We start from the raw sequence: 20,914 nt of genomic DNA on the forward strand, positions 1-20,914 counted from the left end.
GAAACGCCCTTTTGATGAACTGACACAAGACAAACAAAAGCATCAACGTGGAGGAAAAACAGACTAAAAACGGCAAATACAAGTAAGTTTCAGCCTTCAAACGTCGCAGGACGTTAATTAACATCTTTACTAATAGATACGTCCTAAATGAAGAGCTGTGCATACGGGAAAACTGCATTTAAACTGCCGTTATTGTAATGCTGATGCAGGAGGAAGTACCAATCACACATGCTGCTGTTGACCTACACAACAAGCAGACTAATTATTATCTCACACATTTCTATTGTATATGCATGTGTCCCAAAGCACTCAGTATACTTTCTTTTGCATGCAAAGGAAAAAAGAAAATCTGATATGGAGACACAGGTATATATGTTCATTATTATTGTGCATATACACTTTCTGCTGTATTGTAGTGTAAACACTAAATGATTGTGTGTTTAGATGAGGCAGCGTGTGTTCACCGGGGTGGTCACACAGATGCAGGAGCATCATGGGATTGTGGATCAGGAGGTTCATTTCCCAGTGAGGTTTGTGTGTTTGCTTTATTGTGTGTTGATGAATCATAACCTGAGTGTCAGGGTGATGTTATGATGTGATGATGATGGGATGGTCTGAGGTTCAGGAGGGTTTGTGTTTTGTGCCGCAGCGTTGTGGTGGGTCGTGTGCCTCTGGTGGGTGAAAAAGTGTTGGTGAAAGCAGTCCAGGACCCCCTGAAGCCCATCAGCTGGACGGCACAGAAAGTTCAGACGCTGAACGGACAGGTGGGAAGAAGCGTTTTGGGCTAATACACTACCAGTCAAAAGTTTTTGATCAGTAAGATCGTTCGTGTTTTTTAAAGAAGTCTCTTCTGCTCAACCAAGCCTGCATTTATTTGATTCAAAGTTCAGCAAAAGCAGTAAAATTTTGAAATATTTGTACTATTTGAAATAACTGTTGTCTTATTGGATATCTTTTAAAATGTAATTTATTCCTGTGATTTAAAAGCTGAATTTTTAGCATCGTTACTCCAGTCTTCAGTGCCACATGATTCTTTAGAAATCATTCTAAAATTCTGATTTGCTACTAAAAAACAATTAAATTTATTATTGTGTTGAAAACAGCTGAGTAGATTTTTTTTCAGGTTTCTTTTATGGATAGAAAGTTCAGAAGAACAGTGTTTATCTGAAATAGAAAACTTACATTATAACTATATAACAGTTATAACATTATAAATGTCTTTATCATCACTTTTCATCAAATTAAAGCATCCTTGCTAAATAAAAGTATTAATTTTTATTTCAGATAAATGCTGATCTTTGGATCTTTCTATTCATTAAAGAGTCCTGAAAACATTGTAAATAATATATTATAAATAATAATAATAAATGTTTCTTGAACAGCAAATCAGCATATTAGAATGATTTCTGAAGGATCATGTGACACTGAAGACTGGATTAATGATGCTGAAAATTCAGCTTTGATCACAGGAATAAATTACATTGTGTATTATATACAAATAGAATATGCTTATTTTAAATTGTAATAATATTTCACAATTTTCACAATGCAATAGCTCAACTTAACCTTACATTTTTAGTATAACGAATGACACAGATGTAGGGCTGTGAACGATTAATCGCGATTAATTGCATACAAAATAAAAGTTTGAGTTTGCCTAATATATGTGTGTGTACTGTGTATAATTATTATGTATATATAAATACAAACACATTCATGCATATATTTACAAGCATATGTATTTATTATAATTTTTATATCATTTATATTATATATAAATAAAATCATTTTGTATATTAATAACATATTTCTCATATATATACACATTAATTTGTGTGTATTTATATATACATAATAATTGCACACAGTACACACACATATATTAGCAAACTTAAACTTTTATTTTGTATGCATTTAATCGTGATTAATCGTTCACAGCCCTACACAGGTGCATCATCAACCTAAATTTTGACTGTTTAATCGGACTACCCAAAGTTCTGTGCAGAATGAAACTAAAAATGCAAAATATTATTATGCCTATGTTATGATAACTGGATGCAACTCATGGGTAATTCTGTGTCAAACCAACCAGGTTTCAAAATTTTTCTGCTATAAAAAGAATGTGTTTTCAGTGTACTTGCATTAGCAATGTTTGTAATACACCATTTGTACAGTAAATAATAAAAATAATACTGCATCCTTCACTGTTTTTCTTGATTTTGGGCTGAAGTATAATTCTTTGTAAGTTTTCTTTTTTAAAGCACAGAAATATGAATTTCCACTAAACATACAGAACCTTTCAAAAGTTTGGGGTCTAAAAATGTATGGGTTTTTTATGTTTTTGAAAGTCTCTTCTGTTTGCCAAGACTGCAATTATTTGGTCAAAAATACAGTAAAAGCTGAAAAAAAGTGAAATATTATTATAATTTAAAATAGCCATATTCTCAATGAATATATGTTAAAATATAATTTATTTCTGTGATCAAATCTTTATTTTTCTTCAGTGTCACATGATCCTTCCATTCTAATTTGCTGATTTGAAAAACATTTCTGATTATTAATGTTGAAAGCAGTTCTGCTGCTTCATTTTGTTTGTGTAAACTGTGACGCATTTTATTTTTCAGCATTCTTTAAGGAATAGAAATGTCAAAAGAACAGCATTTAGCAGAAATAGAAAGCATTTGTAACATTAGAGATATCATTATAAATATGCGTTCTTGCTAAATATTAATTTCTTTCAAAAAATCTTATGAACTCTAAACTTTAAAATGGTAGTGTACGAGAAATGGTGTACATACGTTGTCAACTATTTTATGAAAAAATATGACAGAATTTTGTGTGTAAACATTGAGTATCTGTAACAATGAAAGGTTACATTTGCCTTATAATTAAATTATATTTTTAACATTTCTATTAACTGTCAATATTTGTTTTGTGAAAAGTACAGTCACAACCTTGTTGTTAAAATATAAATTACAATTTAATCTAAAATGAGACAAATGTTTGGTTTCAAGATGCATGTGAACATGCTGCATATTTAATGACTTGAGAGTATCATGAATGATTGTATAATTACCATGTTATTTTTTTATGCCTGATCTTCAGAACTTTTGTCTCTGTCTCTGGGTTTTTCTGACAGCCCTTCAAATCTCCTCCTCCGCTGCTGCCCTCCATGTCATCCAATCTGAAGCCTGGCATTTTAGGGACCAAACCGCAGCCTCTACTGAAATCTCCCAAAATACCACCGCTGATTCCCAGCATGCAGCCAAATCCTGGTACGTGACGCAGTATAACGAACTAAAGAAATACTTTTGTTAATGGAAATACAGCTAAAATAAATGAAATTATAAATGTTAAATAAAAAATATATTAATGTTTTTCCAAAAAAGTTTTTCTGCTCACCAAGGCTGCATTGTTTGATCAAAAATACAGTAAAAACAGTAATATTGTGAAATATTATTACAATTTAAAATAACTGTTCTGTATGGTAATATATAGCAAAATGTAATTTATTTCTGTGATCAAAGCTGAATTTTCTGCATCATTACTCCAGTCTTCCCTGTCACATGATATCTAATATTTTGTGTTCATGTAAATCGATCTGATATGTGACAGGTGGTATGATGCAGATGTCCCATCACCAGCAGATGTCCTGGAACGGTCCATTTGACGGCTGGGGTGGAGGACGGAAGAGACACTCTGAGGTCATGGGAGGACGTAGAGGTGGACGCTGGTGAGTCGCAGTGCTGTGGATATTAGCGTGCTACATACTATTCATAGTATACTGCATGTTATTTTTAAAAAAATTCAGTGTTCAATCATTTAAACACTTTAAAACAGCTGTATGCTACATTGTTGTCACATGACTGCTACATTTCACATTGCACTGTAATTTGGCTCCAAATCTCCTCTACGAAGTAGTGGATTACTCAGTAAATATTCATCAATTACATTTAATATTTTGGCTTTCATCATTATTTAAGTTTGTCTTTCTTCAGTAAAAAAAATAAGAAAATAAGAACGTTTTTGAAACCTGGTTGGTTTGACACAGAATTATCCATGAGTTGCATCATAACAGACATAATAATAACATTTTGAATTTTCAGTTTCATTTTGCATAGAACTTTGGGCAGTCCGATTAAAGAGTCAAAATTGATGCATCTGTGTCATTCGTTATACTAGAAATGTAAGGTTAAGTTGAGTCCATTGCATTGTGAAAATTGTGAAATATTATTACAATTTAAAGTAAGCATCTTCTATTTGTATATAATACACAATGTAATTTATTCCTGTGATCAAAGCTGAATTTTCAGCATCATTACTCCAGTCTTCAGTGTCACATGATCCTTCAGAAATCATTCTAATATGCGGATTTGCTGCTCAAGAAACAATTCTGATTATTATGAATGTTGAAAACCGTTGTGGAAAAAATGATACATTCTTTTCTGGATTCACTGATTTGTTAAATCATGCTAAAATCATGCTAGTAACTTGCTAATCATACTAGCAACATGCTACTACCTTGTTAATCATACTAGCAACATGCTAGTAACTTGCTAATCATACTAGAATCATGCTAGTAACTTGCTAATCATACTAGCAACATGCTAGTAACTTGCTAATCATACTAGCAACATGCTACTACCTTGTTAATCATACTAGCAACATGCTAGTAACTTGCTAGCAACATGCTAGTAACTTGCTAATCATACTAGCAACATGCTAGTAACTTGCTAATCATACTAGCAACATGCTAGTAACTTGCTAATCATACTAGCAACATGTTAGTAACTTGTTAATCATACTAGCAACATGTTAGTAACTTGCTAATCATACTAACAACATGTTAGTAACTTGTCATAATCATACTAGCAACATGCTAGTAACTTGCTAATCATACTAGCAACATGCTAGTAACTTGCTAATCATACTAGCAACATGTTAGTAACTTGCTAATCATACTAGCAACATGTTAGTAACTTGCTAATCATACTAGCAACATGTTAGTAACTTGTTAATCATACTAACAACATGCTAGTAACTTGCTAATCATACTAGCAACATGCTAGTAACTTGTTAATCATACTAGCAACATGCTAGTAACTTGCTAATCATACTAGCAACATGCTAGTAACTTGCTAATCATACTAGCAACATGCTAGTAACTTGCTAATCATACTAGCAACATGCTAGTAACTTGTTAATCATACTAGCAACATGCTAGTAACTTGCTAATCATACTAGCAACATGTTAGTAACTTGCTAATCATACTAGCAACATGTTAGTAACTTGTTAATCATACTAGCAACATGCTACTACCTTGTTAATCATACTAGCAACATGCTACTACCTTGTTAATCATACTAGCAACATGCTACTACCTTGTTAATCATACTAGCAACATGCTAGTAACTTGCTAATCATACTAGCAACATGCTAGTAACTTGCTAATCATACTAGCAACATGCTAGTAACTTGTTAATCATACTAGCAACATGCTAGTAACTTGCTAATCATACTAACAACATGTTAGTAACTTGCTAATCATACTAGCAACATGTTAGTAACTTGTTAATCATACTAGCAACATGCTAGTAACTTGTTAATCATACTAGCAACATGCTAGTAACTTGCTAATCATACTAGCAACATGCTAGTAACTTGTTAATCATACTAGCAACATGCTAGTAACTTGTTAATCATACTAGCAACATGCTACTAACTTGTTAATCATACTAGCAACATGCTAGTAACTTGCTAATCATACTAGCAACATGTTAGTAACTTGCTAATCATACTAGCAACATGTTAGTAACTTGTTAATCATACTAAGTAACATGCTAGTAACTTGTGGTTAATCATACTAAAACATGCTAGTAACATGCTAATCATACTATAAAACATACTAGCAACTTGTTAATCATACTAACAACATGCTAGTAACTGGTTAATCATGTTAACAACATGCTACTAACATGGTAATCATACTATAAACATACTAGTAACTTGTTAATCATGTTAACAACATGCTAGTAACTGGTTAATCATACTAGCAACATGCTAGTAACTTGTTAATCATACTAGCAGTATGCTAATACATGCATGCTAATACATGCATGCTAGTGGTTAATCTTGCTAACAACAGGCTAGTAACATGCTTAATCATGCTATAAACATACTAGCAACATGCTAATCATGCTAACAACATGCTAGTAACTGGTTAATCATGTTAACAACATGCTAATCATGCTATAAACATACTAGCAAAATGCTAATCATGCTAACAACATGCTAGTAACTGGTTAATCATGTTAACAACATGCTAGTAACATGCTAATCATGCTATAAACATACTAGCGACATGTTAATCATGTTAACAACATGCTAGGAACTGGTTAATCATGCTATAAACATACTAGCAACATGTTAATCATGCTAACAACATGCTAGTAATTGATTAATCATGTTAACAACATGCTAGTAACTGGTTAATCATGCTAACAACATGCTAGTAACATGCTAATCATGCTATAAACATACTAGCGACATGCTAATCATGTTAACAACATGCTAGTAACTGGTTAATCATGCTAACAACATGCTAGTAACATGTTAATCATGCTATAAACATACTAGCAACATGCTAATCATGTTAGCAGCATGCTAGTAATTGATTAATCATGCTAACAACATGTTAGTAACAGGTTAATCATGCTATAAACATACTAGCAACATGCTAATCATGTTAACAACATGCTAGTAACATGTTAATCAAGCTATAAACATACTAGCAACATGCTAATCATGCTAGCAGCATGCTAGTAATTGATTAATCATGCTAACAACATGTTAGTAACAGATTAATCATGCTATAAACATACTAGCAACATGCTAATCATGCTAGCAGCATGCTAGTAACTGGTTAATCATGCTAACAACATGTTAGTAACAGGCTAATCATGCTATAAACATACTAGCAACATGCTAATCATGCTACAAACATGTTAACAACATGGTAATCATGGTAACTACTGCTAGTAACATGCTAATCATGTTACAGTCATGCTATTAACATGTTAATCATGCTACAAACTTGCTATCAACATGCTAACAACATGTTAAATCATGCTAGTGATATTCTAATTCATGTTAACGTGCGCTAACAACATGTTAATTCACGTTAAATCATGCTAGCAACATGCTAATTCATGCTAAATCCTGCTAACAACTAGGGATAGGACAATAAATAGTTCCAACGCGAATTGAGAAATGATTCAGCATGGATTCTGAGATTTTCCGAACACATCACGAGGATAAATGTGTGTTCCAACTCTGTCCCAAACTTCAGTTTCAACAGTTAAATTGAAACTTTAGGCTTTTCAAAGTTATTTCAAACTTTCAGACAAGGCTTTCTCAAGCCAACTTCAAAGTTCGTCTGCGACCTTTATTCATGCAAAGCTGATGCAAAGCTGAATTTTCATTATCATTACACCAGTCTTCAGTGTCACATGATCTTTCAGAAATCATTATAATGTGCTGATTTGCTGCTCAAAAAACATTTCTGATAATCATCAATGTTGAAAACAATTAAAATGCATATAGAATATGTGATATGTTTCTTTCTTTTAGGATTTCTTTATTAATAAAGTTTAAAAGAACAGCATTTATTTGAAATACAAATCTTTTGTAACTTTATAAATGTCTGTACTGTCATTTTTGATCATTTTAATCCTCCCTCGCTAAATGAAACTATTGATTTCTTTCAAAACGTTTACAGTTTGATTTGTTTCAGCACCTCACTCTGTTATTTTTGTGTGCCCGTCCTTGAAGACTGTCCTGTTTTTAACACGCTCCTCTGCTGACGTGTGTCCTTGTTGCTCTTTGTGGCGTGACTCAGGGAGGACGGCGGCGGCGGGCCGTGGGGAGGAGACGCCATGCACCAAAAACGAAAAAGATGGAGGGCTGCCACAGAAGAGGAAGCGCCCAAAAAGAGCAGCCCCATAACCACACACAGCGCTCCCTTATTCTCCTGTTTCTCCAGGGACACGTAAGTCGGTCAGAAACAACACGGGCGCTCTGATGAAGCGTAAACTTATTGTAATTTCCTCTTGATTCTTTCAGCCAGGCCTGTGATTATCTGGAGCTTCAGCGGCGGTACCCACACCTGCACCTGCCCTCCAACCTCTTCCACCTCCAGCTGTGCTGGACCGAAAGCTTCCCGCTCGACCAGCCTCTTACGCTGAGAGGACCGTGCCACTTTCATGTGGGAGCAAACCAGCCGGAGAGTGAAGCAGACGTTTGCGAGTCCACAGATGATGCTTTCGCCGTTAGAGTATGTGTGTTGTTCTTTGACAGATCATGTGACCTTGCAAGACCAGAATGCATTGCTCAAGAATAGTTACGTTCTCTCTGCAGGTCCTGTTGTTTTCTATGCCGTGCCTTGAGGACTTGTACTCACAGTGTTGTAACCTCTCAAAGGACGGTCAGACGCAGAAGGAGGCCGTACATCCTACTACACTTCTCAAAGTAGGAACATTCAGTCCTCAATATCTCTGAATTCACACAATAGTTCAAAAACTGGGTTTTTACAATGATGCCATAGAAATAGACCTTTTAGTGAACAGTCCTTAAAAAAATATTCTTCTGAGTTTAAAGAATATTTTAATAATCTAAAGGACTTTTTCCACTGTAAAGAATCTTGGAAAGGTTCCATAAATGTTTAAGTTCTTTATTGGAACCATTGATGCCAATAATCAAAGTTTATTTTTAGGATTTAAATTAGTGCTGTTAAGAGGTTAAATATATGAAATCTGCATGATGTGTTGATTAATTAAATAAACTGCATATCAATTTGGTCTGAGAAATAACCCTCCAAAAGATAATTTATAAAGAAAATATAATATTTACAAATTTATAAAGAAATATTTTGATTCAACAGATTTTTTTTTTTTCAAATTCAATGTGGCAATAACATTTAAAAAGTGGCGTTTATGTATATTTACACAGACTGTTCAGAAGTTGCATGAATAATGGGTTTTAAATAGGCCTTAATGGGTTTAAAAATGGGTATTATAATATGAAATTCTTATAAAAAAAATTTTTTTAATGAAATGATACTCTAAATATGAAACTAAAACTGCCAATAGGTGGCGTTCAGTCATTCATTTAATGGATTCATTCAGCCGGCTGATTCATTCAAAACGCCCTTATGAATGAGTCACTGAATCACTGACTTACTTGATTTGTTCCAAACAGCAAATTCATTCAGTAATGCTTACTTTAAAAAAACAGTAACGATTTAAAACGTGGGCATTTGAACAATTACATTACCAGTCGAAAGTTTTGTTTTTTTAAGCTTTTTTAAGTCTCTTCTGCTCACCAGTTTTCTGCAGTGTACTGACATACACTTTACAATTAATGTAAATGTAAAAACAGTGAACACTATTTTTAATGTAAGATTTTTAATGTTTTTTAAAGAAGTCTCTTCTGCTCACCAAGCATGCATTTATTTGATCCAAAGTTCAGCAATATTTATATAAATATTTTTACTATTTAAAATAACTGTTTTCGATTTGAACATATTTTAAAATGTAATTTATTCCTGTGATTTCAAAGCAAATTTTTAGCATCGTTACTCCAGTCACATGATCCTTCAGAAATCATTCTAATATTCTAATTTGCTGTGTAGAAGTTTTTCCAGGTTTCTTTGATGAACAGAAAGTTCTAGAATAGAAATCTTTTGCAATGTTATAAATGTGTTTATCATCACTTTTGATCAATTTAAAGAAACCTTGTAAATCAGCCTATTAGAATGATTTCTGAAGGATCATGTGACACTGAAGACTGGAGTAATGATGCTGAAAATTCAGCTTTGATCACAGGAATAAATTACATTTTAAAATATATTCAAAAAGAAAGCATTTATTTTAAATAGTAAAAATGTTTTAAGAATTTACTCTGTATTTTGGATCAAATAAATGCAGGCTTGGTGAGCAGAAGAGACTTCTTTCGAAAACATAAAAAATCTTACTGTTCAAAAACTTTTGACTGGTAGTGTATATTAAAAAGCTTTATTTTTGCTAAAAAGTCTAGACTAGATTGCCTATAAGAAAACCCATAGTAGATTGTGTGTTGATTATTTACAGGCTTTTGCTTGTTAAATATGATACAGTGGGTTTCATAGGGTTATGATACAGCAGTTTTGTGTTTAATTGTGTCATTGGTTCATTCTCTGTGTTGTAGTTTGTGATGGTGGATAATGGAGGTGAACTGCGGCTTCCAGGTGGTCACTGGTCACCCAAAGCGGACGGAGCAAATCCAGTGAAGGACGGTTCGACGCTGGTCAATACTGCGGTTCGCTGCATAAAGGATCAAACCGGTCTGGACCTCTCAGCCTGCACACAGTGGTCTGTATATTTAATTATTAATAATTTAAATTCAATACAGTTAAGCTTTATTGGTCTGACTATTATCTTGCCAAAATGTGTTGAATTAAATACAGATAGTCTGTAAGTAACATAATAATAATAAGAATACCATAAATTAAATTTATGATTTAAATTTTGATATGTAGACATAATGTCCTTTTAATACACTACTGTTTATGTGTTTGGGATCCCTAAGATTTTTTTTTGATGCAGTAAATTGATCAAAAGTAAAAACATTTATAATGTTACAAACATTTCTATTCCAAATATATGTTGTTCTTTTGAACATTCTATTCGTTAAAATTAAAAAAAATAATAATAAAAAAAAGACTTGTAATAGTCTTTAAAGAAGTCTCTTATGCTCATCAAGGCTGCATTTATTTGATTAAAAATATAGAAAAAAAACAGTAATATTGCAAAATATTTTTACAATATAAAAAAATGTTTTTTATTTTAACATACTTTAAAATAGAATTTATTCCTGTGATGAAAAGCTGAATTTTTATCAGCTGTTACTCCAGTCTTAAGTGTCACATGATCCTTCAGAAATCATTCTAATATGCGGATTTATTATTAGAATGTTCAGTGTTGGATAATATCAACAGTTGTGCTGCCAAATATTTTTTGGAACCTGTGATTTTTTTTTTTTTTTTTTTTTTTTTTTTTTTTTTTTTTTCAGGATTCTTTCATGAATAACAAGTTTAAAAAGTACAGTGTTTATTCAAAATATAAATATTTTATAACAATGTAAATTAATTATTATTAACTTTTAATAAACTTTTAATTATTAACTTAATACATCCTTGGTGAATAAAAGTATTAATTTCTTGAAAAAAAAAAAAAAGAAACAATAAAAATGTACTGACCCCAAACTTTTGAACGGTAGTGTATATATATATATATATATAAAAGGTAATGAAATATTTGAATGATTTCTAAAGGATCATGTGACATGAAGACTAATGAAAGTAATGATGCTGAAAATTCAGCTTTTATCACAGAAATAAATAACATTTTAAAATATTTCCACATAGAAAAGAGTTATTTTAAATTGTAAAAATATTTCACAATTTTACAGCTTTTTCTGTGTGTTTGATTAAATAAATGCAGCCTTGGTGAGCAGAAGAGTCTTCTTTCAAAAACATTAAAAGCTTACCAGTCCCAGACATAATCCAAAATTTTAGCCTAATGTTTTTATGTACACTACCAGTTCTTTTACAAAGTTTTTGAACAGTATGATTTTTAATGTTTTTAAAGAAGTCTCTTCTGCTCACCAAGGCTGTATTTATTTGATCCATAGTACAGCAAAAACAGTAAAATTTAGAAATATTTTTACTATTTAAAATAACTATTTTCTGTTTGAATATATTTTAAAATGTAATTTATTCCTGTGATTTCAAAGCTGAATTTTTAGCAGCATACCTCCAGTCACACGATCCTTCAGAAATCATTCTAATATTCTGATTTGCTGCTCAAAAAAACATTTATTATTATTATGATGTTGAAAACAGCTGAGTAGAATTTTTTTCTTAGGTTTCTTTGATGAATAGAAAGTTCAGAAGAACAGCATTTATCTGAAATAGAAATGTTTTGTAACATTATAAATGTCTTTATCATCACTTTTGATCAATTTAAAGCATCCTTACTAAATAAAAAAATAATTTCTAGAATTTCTTAAAAAAAAAACTATACTGACTATAAATTGCATTTTAAAATATTTTCAAATAGAAAACACTTATTTTAAATGTAAAAATATTTCACAGTATTACTGTTTTTGCTGTGCTTTGGAACAAATACATGCAGGCTTGATGAGTAAAAGACTTTTTTAAAGAACATTAAACTTTTGACTGGTAGTGTAAATGTAAGAAATATGTCTTCAGTGTATTCATTAGTAATCTGCATACGTCTCTAAATGTCTTTCTCTCTCTCTGAAGGCACAAGATGGCGGAGCTGAGATATCTTTCTGGAGATAAAATGGAGACAGTTGTGATCTTAATGCCAGATGTGTGGAATCTAGTGCCAGCAGAAGACGACTGGGCAAAATTACGACAAAAACAGCTGGTACTGACTGACATTAGTTTATCAGTTTATAAATATAATGCATAAGAAACATGCTTGAAATCACATCAGAAAAGTCTTTAAGCTTGTCTGTATCTTCCCTGTCATCCAGGATGGTGATTTGTCGCTCCCAGAAGCTCCGTCCGTGGTTTTTCACCCCTCCGCTGGAGTGAATCTGTCTGTCGTGTCTCTGTTGTCACTGCTGGAGCCCCAGACGCCTCAGACGCGGGACAGCTGTGAGGTGAGTAGTTATATATATATATATATATACACTTCTATCGTGTATGTTAGATATACCGAAACTGGCTCAGACATGATGTAAGCTGGATTGTAAAGATGCATTATTGTCTTAGCTGATGTCTCTCATGTTCTGGTATCAGGTGAGTTTGATGGTGGAGATGTTCAGCGAGATGCTCCAGAGGGATTTTGGGCTTCAGCTGTATCAGTGTCTGTCCCGTCTGCCACAGGGCCTCAGTGTCCCACCGACTGGCGTCAAAGAGGAGAACAGTGCTCCCATGGTTAGTCTGCACACCTGTGTTGAATTATATATATATGTTAAAATATATATATATATATATATATATATATGTATATGTTTTATTTCAGTTTTATTTATTTTAGTACATCAAGGTAAACTAAATGAAAATGAGAAATGTTGCCTTGGCAGTAAGTTATTTTTTTAATGTAATTTATTTATTCTATTTTTTTAAGTTAGAAAAGGGTTTTTTATGTAATAGTTTTAGTTACGTTTTAGTTACCTATACATCAGGATTATTTTAGTATCATTAATATACTATTATAGTTTTATTAATATTTTAATTTTACTTTCATTTTTGCTGTTTTCATTTTAATTTTAGTTCAAGTTTTAGTAATTTTTTTGTTTTTTAAATCATGTCTTCTTTATTTATATATATATATATATATATATATATATATATTTATTTATATATATATATATATATATATATATGTATATATATATATTATTCCTTTTTATTTCAGTTTTAGTTATTTATGTACTATTATATTTTTACTGTTGTCATTTTAATTTTATTTCAGATTTTAGTAATTTTGTTGTGTTTTTGTCATTTTTATTAGTTTTTTTTTGTTTGATTTATTTTAGTACATCAAGGTAAACTTAATAAAAATAAGAAATGTTGCCTTGCCAGTACGTTTTTCTGTAATTTATTTCATTTAAAATTATTATTATTATTATTTGTTTTTTCAAGCAACAAAGTTTTTTTTTTTTTTTTTTTTATTTAGTATCATTAATATACTATTATAGTTCTATTAATATTTTGAATTAGTTGTTACTTTTGTATTTGCTGTTTCCATATTAATTTTAGTTCAGGTTTGAGTAATTTTGTGTTTTTTATTTCATTTCAACTTATTATTTTTCTTTTTGTTTTTTTTTGTTTTTTTTTTGTTTGTTTGTTTTTTCAAGTAAAAAGTTTTTTTTTAATTAATGGTTTATATACTTCTATAAAAATGTTTTATATTAATACAAATATTTTTACTTTTGTATTTGCTGTTTTCATTTTACTTTTAAAGTTTTAGTAATTTTGTTGTGTTTTTTTTTATATATAAATGACGTTTTTTATTTATTTCAGTTTTATTTGTAGTTATTTTACACAAAAAGTTAAATTAAATAAAAATGAGAAATACCTTGGCAACCATGTGAAATAAAAATGTGTACATTTTTATATAGAGAGAGATTTTAAATATTACGTAATGTTATGTTAATGTTATTTCAAGTAATTAAAGTTTTTATGGTTTTAGTTTTAGTTAACCACCACCTCATCTAGATGTGCAAAGGAAAAGGATGCTCCGAAACAATTAAAAAAACAATTAAAGCATTGTATAAGGTTTCTTTCACAAAAACAATCATAAACAAAATTAAATGATCTGCTGTACCTTTAAGGTTTTACTTCTGAATATCAATGACCTCTGTTATGATTGGCTGATGACTAAATAGGTGTTGATATGTAAATGGAGGCGGTCTTATGTTAATGAGTGCATATCTGTGTGTTAAAAGGGAATGAAATTTTAGTTGTTATTGAAACTTTTTTTCACTGTTTTCTTTGTAAAGGAGGATGAGCCCAAAAAATCAGACAAACAGACGGCAAAAAAGAAAGGACTGATCGATGCAAAGAAAAGAAAGCTTAAAGAGAAAGATGAGGAGAGAGAGACAGAGGACGAGACTGAAGCAGCTGAAAAACAATCTGAGCATCTAAAAGAGAGTAAAACTCACAGCGCCGGAGGAGACGGGCAGAGCAACAGCGCCTCAGACAATCAGCCGTCCAAAGACAGCGTAAGAACTCACATTTCTGTTGAGTCTGAGACGCACATGTCAAGTGTTTATCCTCAAAACGTCTCTGTGTGATTTAAGGAACGTCCTCTGGGCTGGACGGCTGAACTTCCCCATAAAGTGCTCCTGTCCTGGGTGTTCTTTGATCGTCAGCTGACAGGAAGTCTTCGAGAGGCAGACCTGATCAACATCCTGCTGTCTCTCGGCCTGTTTCTCAGTCCTGCTCAGGTTTCACTTCTTCTAAGATGTTTTCTTAGAATTCTGCAAAATAAAAGCTTTATGGTTTAACATTTAAAATTAAGAAATTGAAAATAAATGAAGGCAGACATAAATATTAGTATTGTAATTTTGCCGTTGTTCTGTAAAATAAAAGTATTATTATATTTTTGTAATTAGTATTGTAATAAATATTTTTTATTAATACTTAATAAATCCTTTTTTTATTTTACAGAACATTAATGTTATTGAAATGGCAGTATATTTCTTTATCGATTAGTTTATTTTTACTTGTTTGCTAGAATTCAAATAAGAAAATAAAACTGAATATTTTGAGTAATAATAACAATTATTTTTATTATTATTTGTATTACTATGTTATGTTACTATTATTATTAAATGCTTGTTTTTTTTATTTTACAGTACAGTAGTATTATTGCAATAGTAGTATATTGATTTAATTTTTAAAATTCAAATAATGAAATAACATTTTGAATAATAATAACAATTATTTATCAGTATTTTATTTTTAAAAACAGTAGTATTTTACAGTAGTATTGTTGCAGTAGTAGTACATTTATTCATTGATTTGCTTAATTTTTATAAATAAATAAAATAATAATTTAGTAATTATATATTTATTGTTATTAATAATAATAAGAATAATATTTTTTATTATAATTGTTGTTGTTGTATAGCTATACTGAATTGGGAAAAAATGGGTTTTCTTTCTTTTCTGTTTCTATTTTTGATGCATAAAATGGCTCAATCTAGCAAACATTTGTACTGAAATATAGTGAAATGAATCACAAACTTTGGTTTAAAATGAAAAAATACAAAGATACAAAGGCTGTGCACTTGAATATCACAGTAGAATCAGAAAATATTATAAAATTATATAAAACTACATTGCAAAAGAAGTTGGCCAGTTTTTTTTTTATCAGTACATTTAAAAATTTAAAAACATTAAAAAGCTAAATTATATAAGTCTAAATTGCTTAAAGAAAAATAAACTTAATCCAAAGGTGGAAAAAAAAATATTTTTTAATTTTTCTGACCCCATTGACATATATTTTTTTTCTTGTTTTAAGTAAAAACCCACTTAATTTTGATACATTTTTCATATCAAACTTAAACAAGACAAAATACTGATGAAGAAAGTTTTCTGCAGTGTACTGGCATATATTTTACAATTAATGTAAATGTAAAAACAGTGAACACTATTTTTAATGTAAGATTTTTAATGTTTTTTAAAGAAGTCTCTTCTGCTCACCAAGCCTGCATTTATTTGCTTTAAAGTACAGCAAAAAGTACAAGTAAATTTTGTAAAATATTTGTATTATTTAAAATAACTGTTTTCTATTTGAATATATTTAAAAATGTAATTTATTCCTGTGATTTCAAAGCTGAATTTTTTAGCATCATTACTCCACGTAATGATGATCCTGCATGTTTGCGTCACATGATCCTTCAGAAATCATTCTAATATTCTGATTTGCTGCTCAAAAAACATTTATTATTATTATTATGTTGAAAACAGATGAATACATTTTTTCAGGTTTCTTTGATGAATAGAAAGTTCAGAAGAACAGCATTTACCTGAAATAGAAATCTTTTATAGCATTATAAATGTCTTTATCATCACTTTTGATCAATTTAAAGCATCCTTACTAAATAATTATTATCTTTGGATTTTTCTGTTCATCAATGAATCCTGAAAAAAATGTACTCAATAGTTCTTAAACTGGAAATCTGCATATTAGAATGATCATGTGACACTGAAGACTGGAGTAATGATGCTGAAAATTACATTATAAAATATATTCAAATATAAAACATTTATTTTAAATAGTAAAATTATTTCACAGTATTACTGCTTTTGCAGTATTTTAAATCAAAGAAATGCAGGCTTGGTGAGCAGAAGAGACAACTTTATAAACATTAAAAATCTTACTGTTCAAAAACTTTTGACTGCTAGTGTATTTTATGTGTATTTGATTTCCCATCTCTCCTCAGGTGCAGGATCTAGTCAGAAAGACTGCAGTCGGTGGGCTTTGCCTCTACAGAAATCTGTGCAGTCGCTGGTCAGACGCAGATCAGACAGATGCCAGCGTCAGCACTGAGGGTGTGTGCACTTAAAACCATGCAATCTGATAAAGCATGTAAACACATTTGTCCGTAGCGTTATAAAAACACCACAGTGTTCCTTTCAGGAAATAAAGCCATGTTGGCCGGTCAGCCATGCAAAGAGAGAGCGTCCGCCCGTCGCACCAGTAACACAGATCTGATAAACTACAAAGGGAACGTCATTAACCTACCAAACCTACTGCAGACGCTGGAGAGTAGCAAAGCAACCCAACGTGAACTGGAGAAGTGTGTCGCCACACTGCAATCCAGACTTGGTGAGATTGTAATGCATAAAACAAACAGTCTACCCAAATTTGATCCAAAATTTGGCCATCCAAGATGTAGTTTTTCTTCATTACATTTGGAGAAATGTAGCACTGCATCACTTGTTCACCAATGGATGTGAATGGGTGCCGTCAGAATGAGAGTCCAAACAGCTGATAAAAACATCACAATAATCCACAGGTAATCCACACCACTCCAGTCCATCAATTCACATCATGTGAAACCAAAAGCTGCATGTTTGTAAGAAACAAATCCATCATTAATACATTTTAAAGGAGAAGTCCACTTCTAGAACAACAATTTACAAATAATGTACTCACCCCCTTGTCATCCAAGATGTTCATGTCTTTCTGTCTTCAGTCATAAAGAAATTATGTTTTTTGAGGAAAACATTTCAGGAACATGAAGGGGAAACATTTTTCTTCATATAATGGACTTCAGTTGTGCCCCCGATTCTGAACTTCCAAAATGAAGGTTAAATTCAGCTTCAAAAGGCTCTAAACGAGGAAGAAGGGTCTTATCTAGCAAAACGATTGTCAGCACAAAAGCTCGTGTAGCACAGGCTCTGGGTCGTTCTTGAATGATTCGTTCATTTTGAAAGAATCTTTAGTGTGACTTGGCAAGAACGAGTCGTCTCGGGGAGTGATTCAGTGATTCAGTCGCGCATGCGCAACATCCTATTAGGTTCTGTACTGGAATTAGTTCAACTGTTTTGAGTCTTCGGGTTTTCTGAGTTGTTCGTTCATCTTACGGGGCTGTCACATGATGAATGAACGACTCAAACCTGAAAAGTTGTCAGATAAGAGGTGAGGTGAGCTAATCATAGACTAAAGACCCAGGTAAACAATGAATTAATCTTTTCTGTTTCTTATAGCATTATAGTTTTGTCTTGTTTGTAGTGTGATCAACGTTTGTGTAAGCAGTAGATGAGTTAGGGAAGTGACACGTAACATTTTATCTATATTTTGCTAAAATGAACTAATTGAACGAAATGACTCAAAAAAAGATTCGTTCATTTTGCTGAACGAGACTCAAAGGTCCGAGTCGGTAAAATGATCTGAACTTCCCATCACTACTACGAATCACGTCTAAGTTCGTCATCTGTGTACTCTGGCTCAAAGGTAGAGAAAGGCAAAAAACTCCATCTTATTTTCTCCTACAACTTCAGAATCGTCCGACATCGTTGTACCTTTTTGTTTGTAAACAGCGTTTGACTTATTTGCACTTTCTTAGTCTTTGTGCGCTCGCTTTGTAAACACTGGATCTGTAGTTCGGCCTATGTTTGGCGTGACATTTCGACATGATTCAATAGTACGTAAACGTGCATCCCAGAGCCTGTGCTACACAAGCTTTTGTGCTTAAAAAGTATACACGTTTTTATTTTCCGAAGAAAATGACCAATCATTTTGCTAGATAAGACCCTTCTTCCTCGGCTGGGATCGTTTAGAGCCTTTTGAAGCTGCATTTAAACTACATTTAGGAAGTTGAAAATCAGGGCACCAATCAAGCCCATTATATGAAGAAAAATCCTGAAATGTTTTCCTCAAGAAACATAATTTTTTTACGACTGAAGACAGAAAGACATAAACATCTTGAATGACAAGGGGGTGAGTAAATAATTTATGAATTGTTGTTCTGAAAGTGGACTTTTCCTTAAAAAAAAATAAACAATAAAAAAAATCATCTGGTCTAAATCAGGAGAGAAATCTGCACAGATCAAGCAGTCAAAACAGCTCTAAACAAATATGTGGAGGAGGGATTTTGATGTGAGAGGAAAAAAGAAGATAGACTTTTTCACTCGAGGAAGCATTATGAACGTGTATTTTAGACAGATACAGTGTTTTAATATTAAAAACATCTCCGTGGTTGTTTGTTTCTTACAAACATGCAGCTTTTGGCTTCATAAGATGTTAACTGATGGACTGGAGTGGACTTGTGGAATTATTGTGATGTTTTATCAGCTGTTTGGACTTGCATTCTGACGGCACCCATTTGCATCCATTGGTGAGCAAGTGATGTATTGATAAATTTCAACAAATCTGTGTGCATATATGTGATGCAGAGGCAGCAGAAGCGAGGCAGGCGTCTAATGAACAGGAGCAGGGCCAACAGAAAGAGCTGAAGAGGAAACTGGAAAAAGCCGAAACACTTAATAAAACATATGAGAAGAGTTTGAGAGAAAACAGCAGTCAGATGACCTCTGTTATTGAAAAGATGCAAAAGATGGTTGAACAGGTGACATCCTTAAATATTTGCTTTATATGCATTTTAGAAATTGTGTATTGATAGATTTGTATTGACATTAAAACTATGTTTTTACTCATGTTTTAGACGACAGCCCTCACTAATGCAAACGCAGGAAAGGATGAGAAGGCGTAAGACACACAGAAGCTCATCAGCTTACGATGCAATAGCATTCGGACCGAGGAGAAATGAAAAAAATAATTAAAACTTTAGCCTTTGTTTGTTAGCTTTACAAAATAGGTTATTTATTGTTTTGTTTGCGTGAGTAAGTATGTGTTTTCATGCACATAGGTATGAAAGAACTGCATTCGTCGACATTTGTAAATGTTTTTATTAATAAAAACGTTTGGCTGCCTCATTTTAGAATGTATACGCAGTCATATGAAACTGTGTAACGTGCTCGATATGGAAAGGAAACGTTGTGCTTTATTTATTTAGTGTTATTTAATTTTATTTGGTTCTTAAATTCTGGCAGCTATGAAAAGTATGATCCTTCCACACAAGTGACAATCTCATAAACGGAGATAGAGATGCGCAAACGTGTTCCTAGCCCTGTATATGATGAAACTGTAAAATGAAAATTCTTTTTTACATGTGAACTTGAAACTGTGTTTTAAATGACAGATGTCTGGTCAAGTTTTAAAGGTTGAAAACAAGCATGGAGCAAATTGGATTTTATTGTATTCCAGTTTTGTTCTTGTGAACTGAATCATTACCATAAATATTCATATAGTGTTCAGTCTAGACTAAAATATGAAGTTCAATTTTAGAAATACTGTCTGAATTCTCCCTTGCAATTAAGAGTTCAGCTCAGTTTGTTAAAATACCTTGATGAATGCATTTTAATCTAAAGTCTTAATTTGAGGAAGGTCTAAAAAAGTAAGATATCGACTTATGTTGGATGTAATTGGCAAAAATGTTTTTTTCTCCTTTTTCTCAGGGACCATTTCTATTTTCTAATAACCTGTTTCTGAACAGTTGCATGTTTAACTGTCTTCCAACAAAAATATATAAAAATTAAGTTGAAAACATATCCCATGTAATATAGGTTTTTTCTTTTTTTAAACTCACAAAAAATTGTTAATTGATTTGGCCAGTAAGAAATGTATGAAAATGTATTTGTGGTTCATTTTTGAGGAGCAGTCCCAACAGAAATAAAACAGTTCAAAATATACTCCTAACTCGTTTTTTGTATTATGAAATGTATAATTTTTTGTTTCATTTTTGAGTACAGAGGCCGCTATTTCT

General features: G+C 31.8%; 1 protein-coding gene across 3 annotated transcripts; it reads left to right on the plus strand.

Annotated features, from left to right (window-relative positions):
* The first annotated feature begins 5 nt into the window (after positions 1 to 5).
* ccar2 (cell cycle and apoptosis regulator 2) lies at positions 6 to 20,825 on the plus strand. 3 transcript variants are annotated; one of them, XM_051120186.1, is made up of 19 exons: positions 6 to 82; positions 337 to 366; positions 445 to 530; positions 650 to 764; positions 3,140 to 3,275; positions 3,616 to 3,733; positions 7,899 to 8,048; positions 8,123 to 8,333; positions 8,417 to 8,527; positions 10,244 to 10,407; positions 12,363 to 12,489; positions 12,599 to 12,727; positions 12,867 to 13,004; positions 14,576 to 14,797; positions 14,876 to 15,022; positions 17,027 to 17,135; positions 17,224 to 17,412; positions 19,485 to 19,657; positions 19,754 to 20,825. In XM_051120186.1, the coding sequence occupies exons 2-19, from the start codon at positions 355 to 357 to the stop codon at positions 19,799 to 19,801; spliced, it is 2,385 nt and encodes a 794-aa protein (XP_050976143.1). In that variant the 5' UTR covers positions 6 to 82; positions 337 to 354; the 3' UTR covers positions 19,802 to 20,825. The 3 variants fall into 3 exon arrangements, with proteins under 3 accessions (XP_050976143.1, XP_050976146.1, XP_050976145.1); XM_051120189.1 differs by having other exon boundaries at positions 3,191 to 3,275; XM_051120188.1 differs by lacking the exon at positions 337 to 366.
* Positions 20,826 to 20,914: the final 89 nt, after the last annotated feature.

The sequence above is a fragment of the Labeo rohita genome, chromosome 10 (assembly GCF_022985175.1).
Source record: "Labeo rohita strain BAU-BD-2019 chromosome 10, IGBB_LRoh.1.0, whole genome shotgun sequence".
Classification (NCBI taxonomy): domain Eukaryota; kingdom Metazoa; phylum Chordata; class Actinopteri; order Cypriniformes; family Cyprinidae; genus Labeo; species Labeo rohita.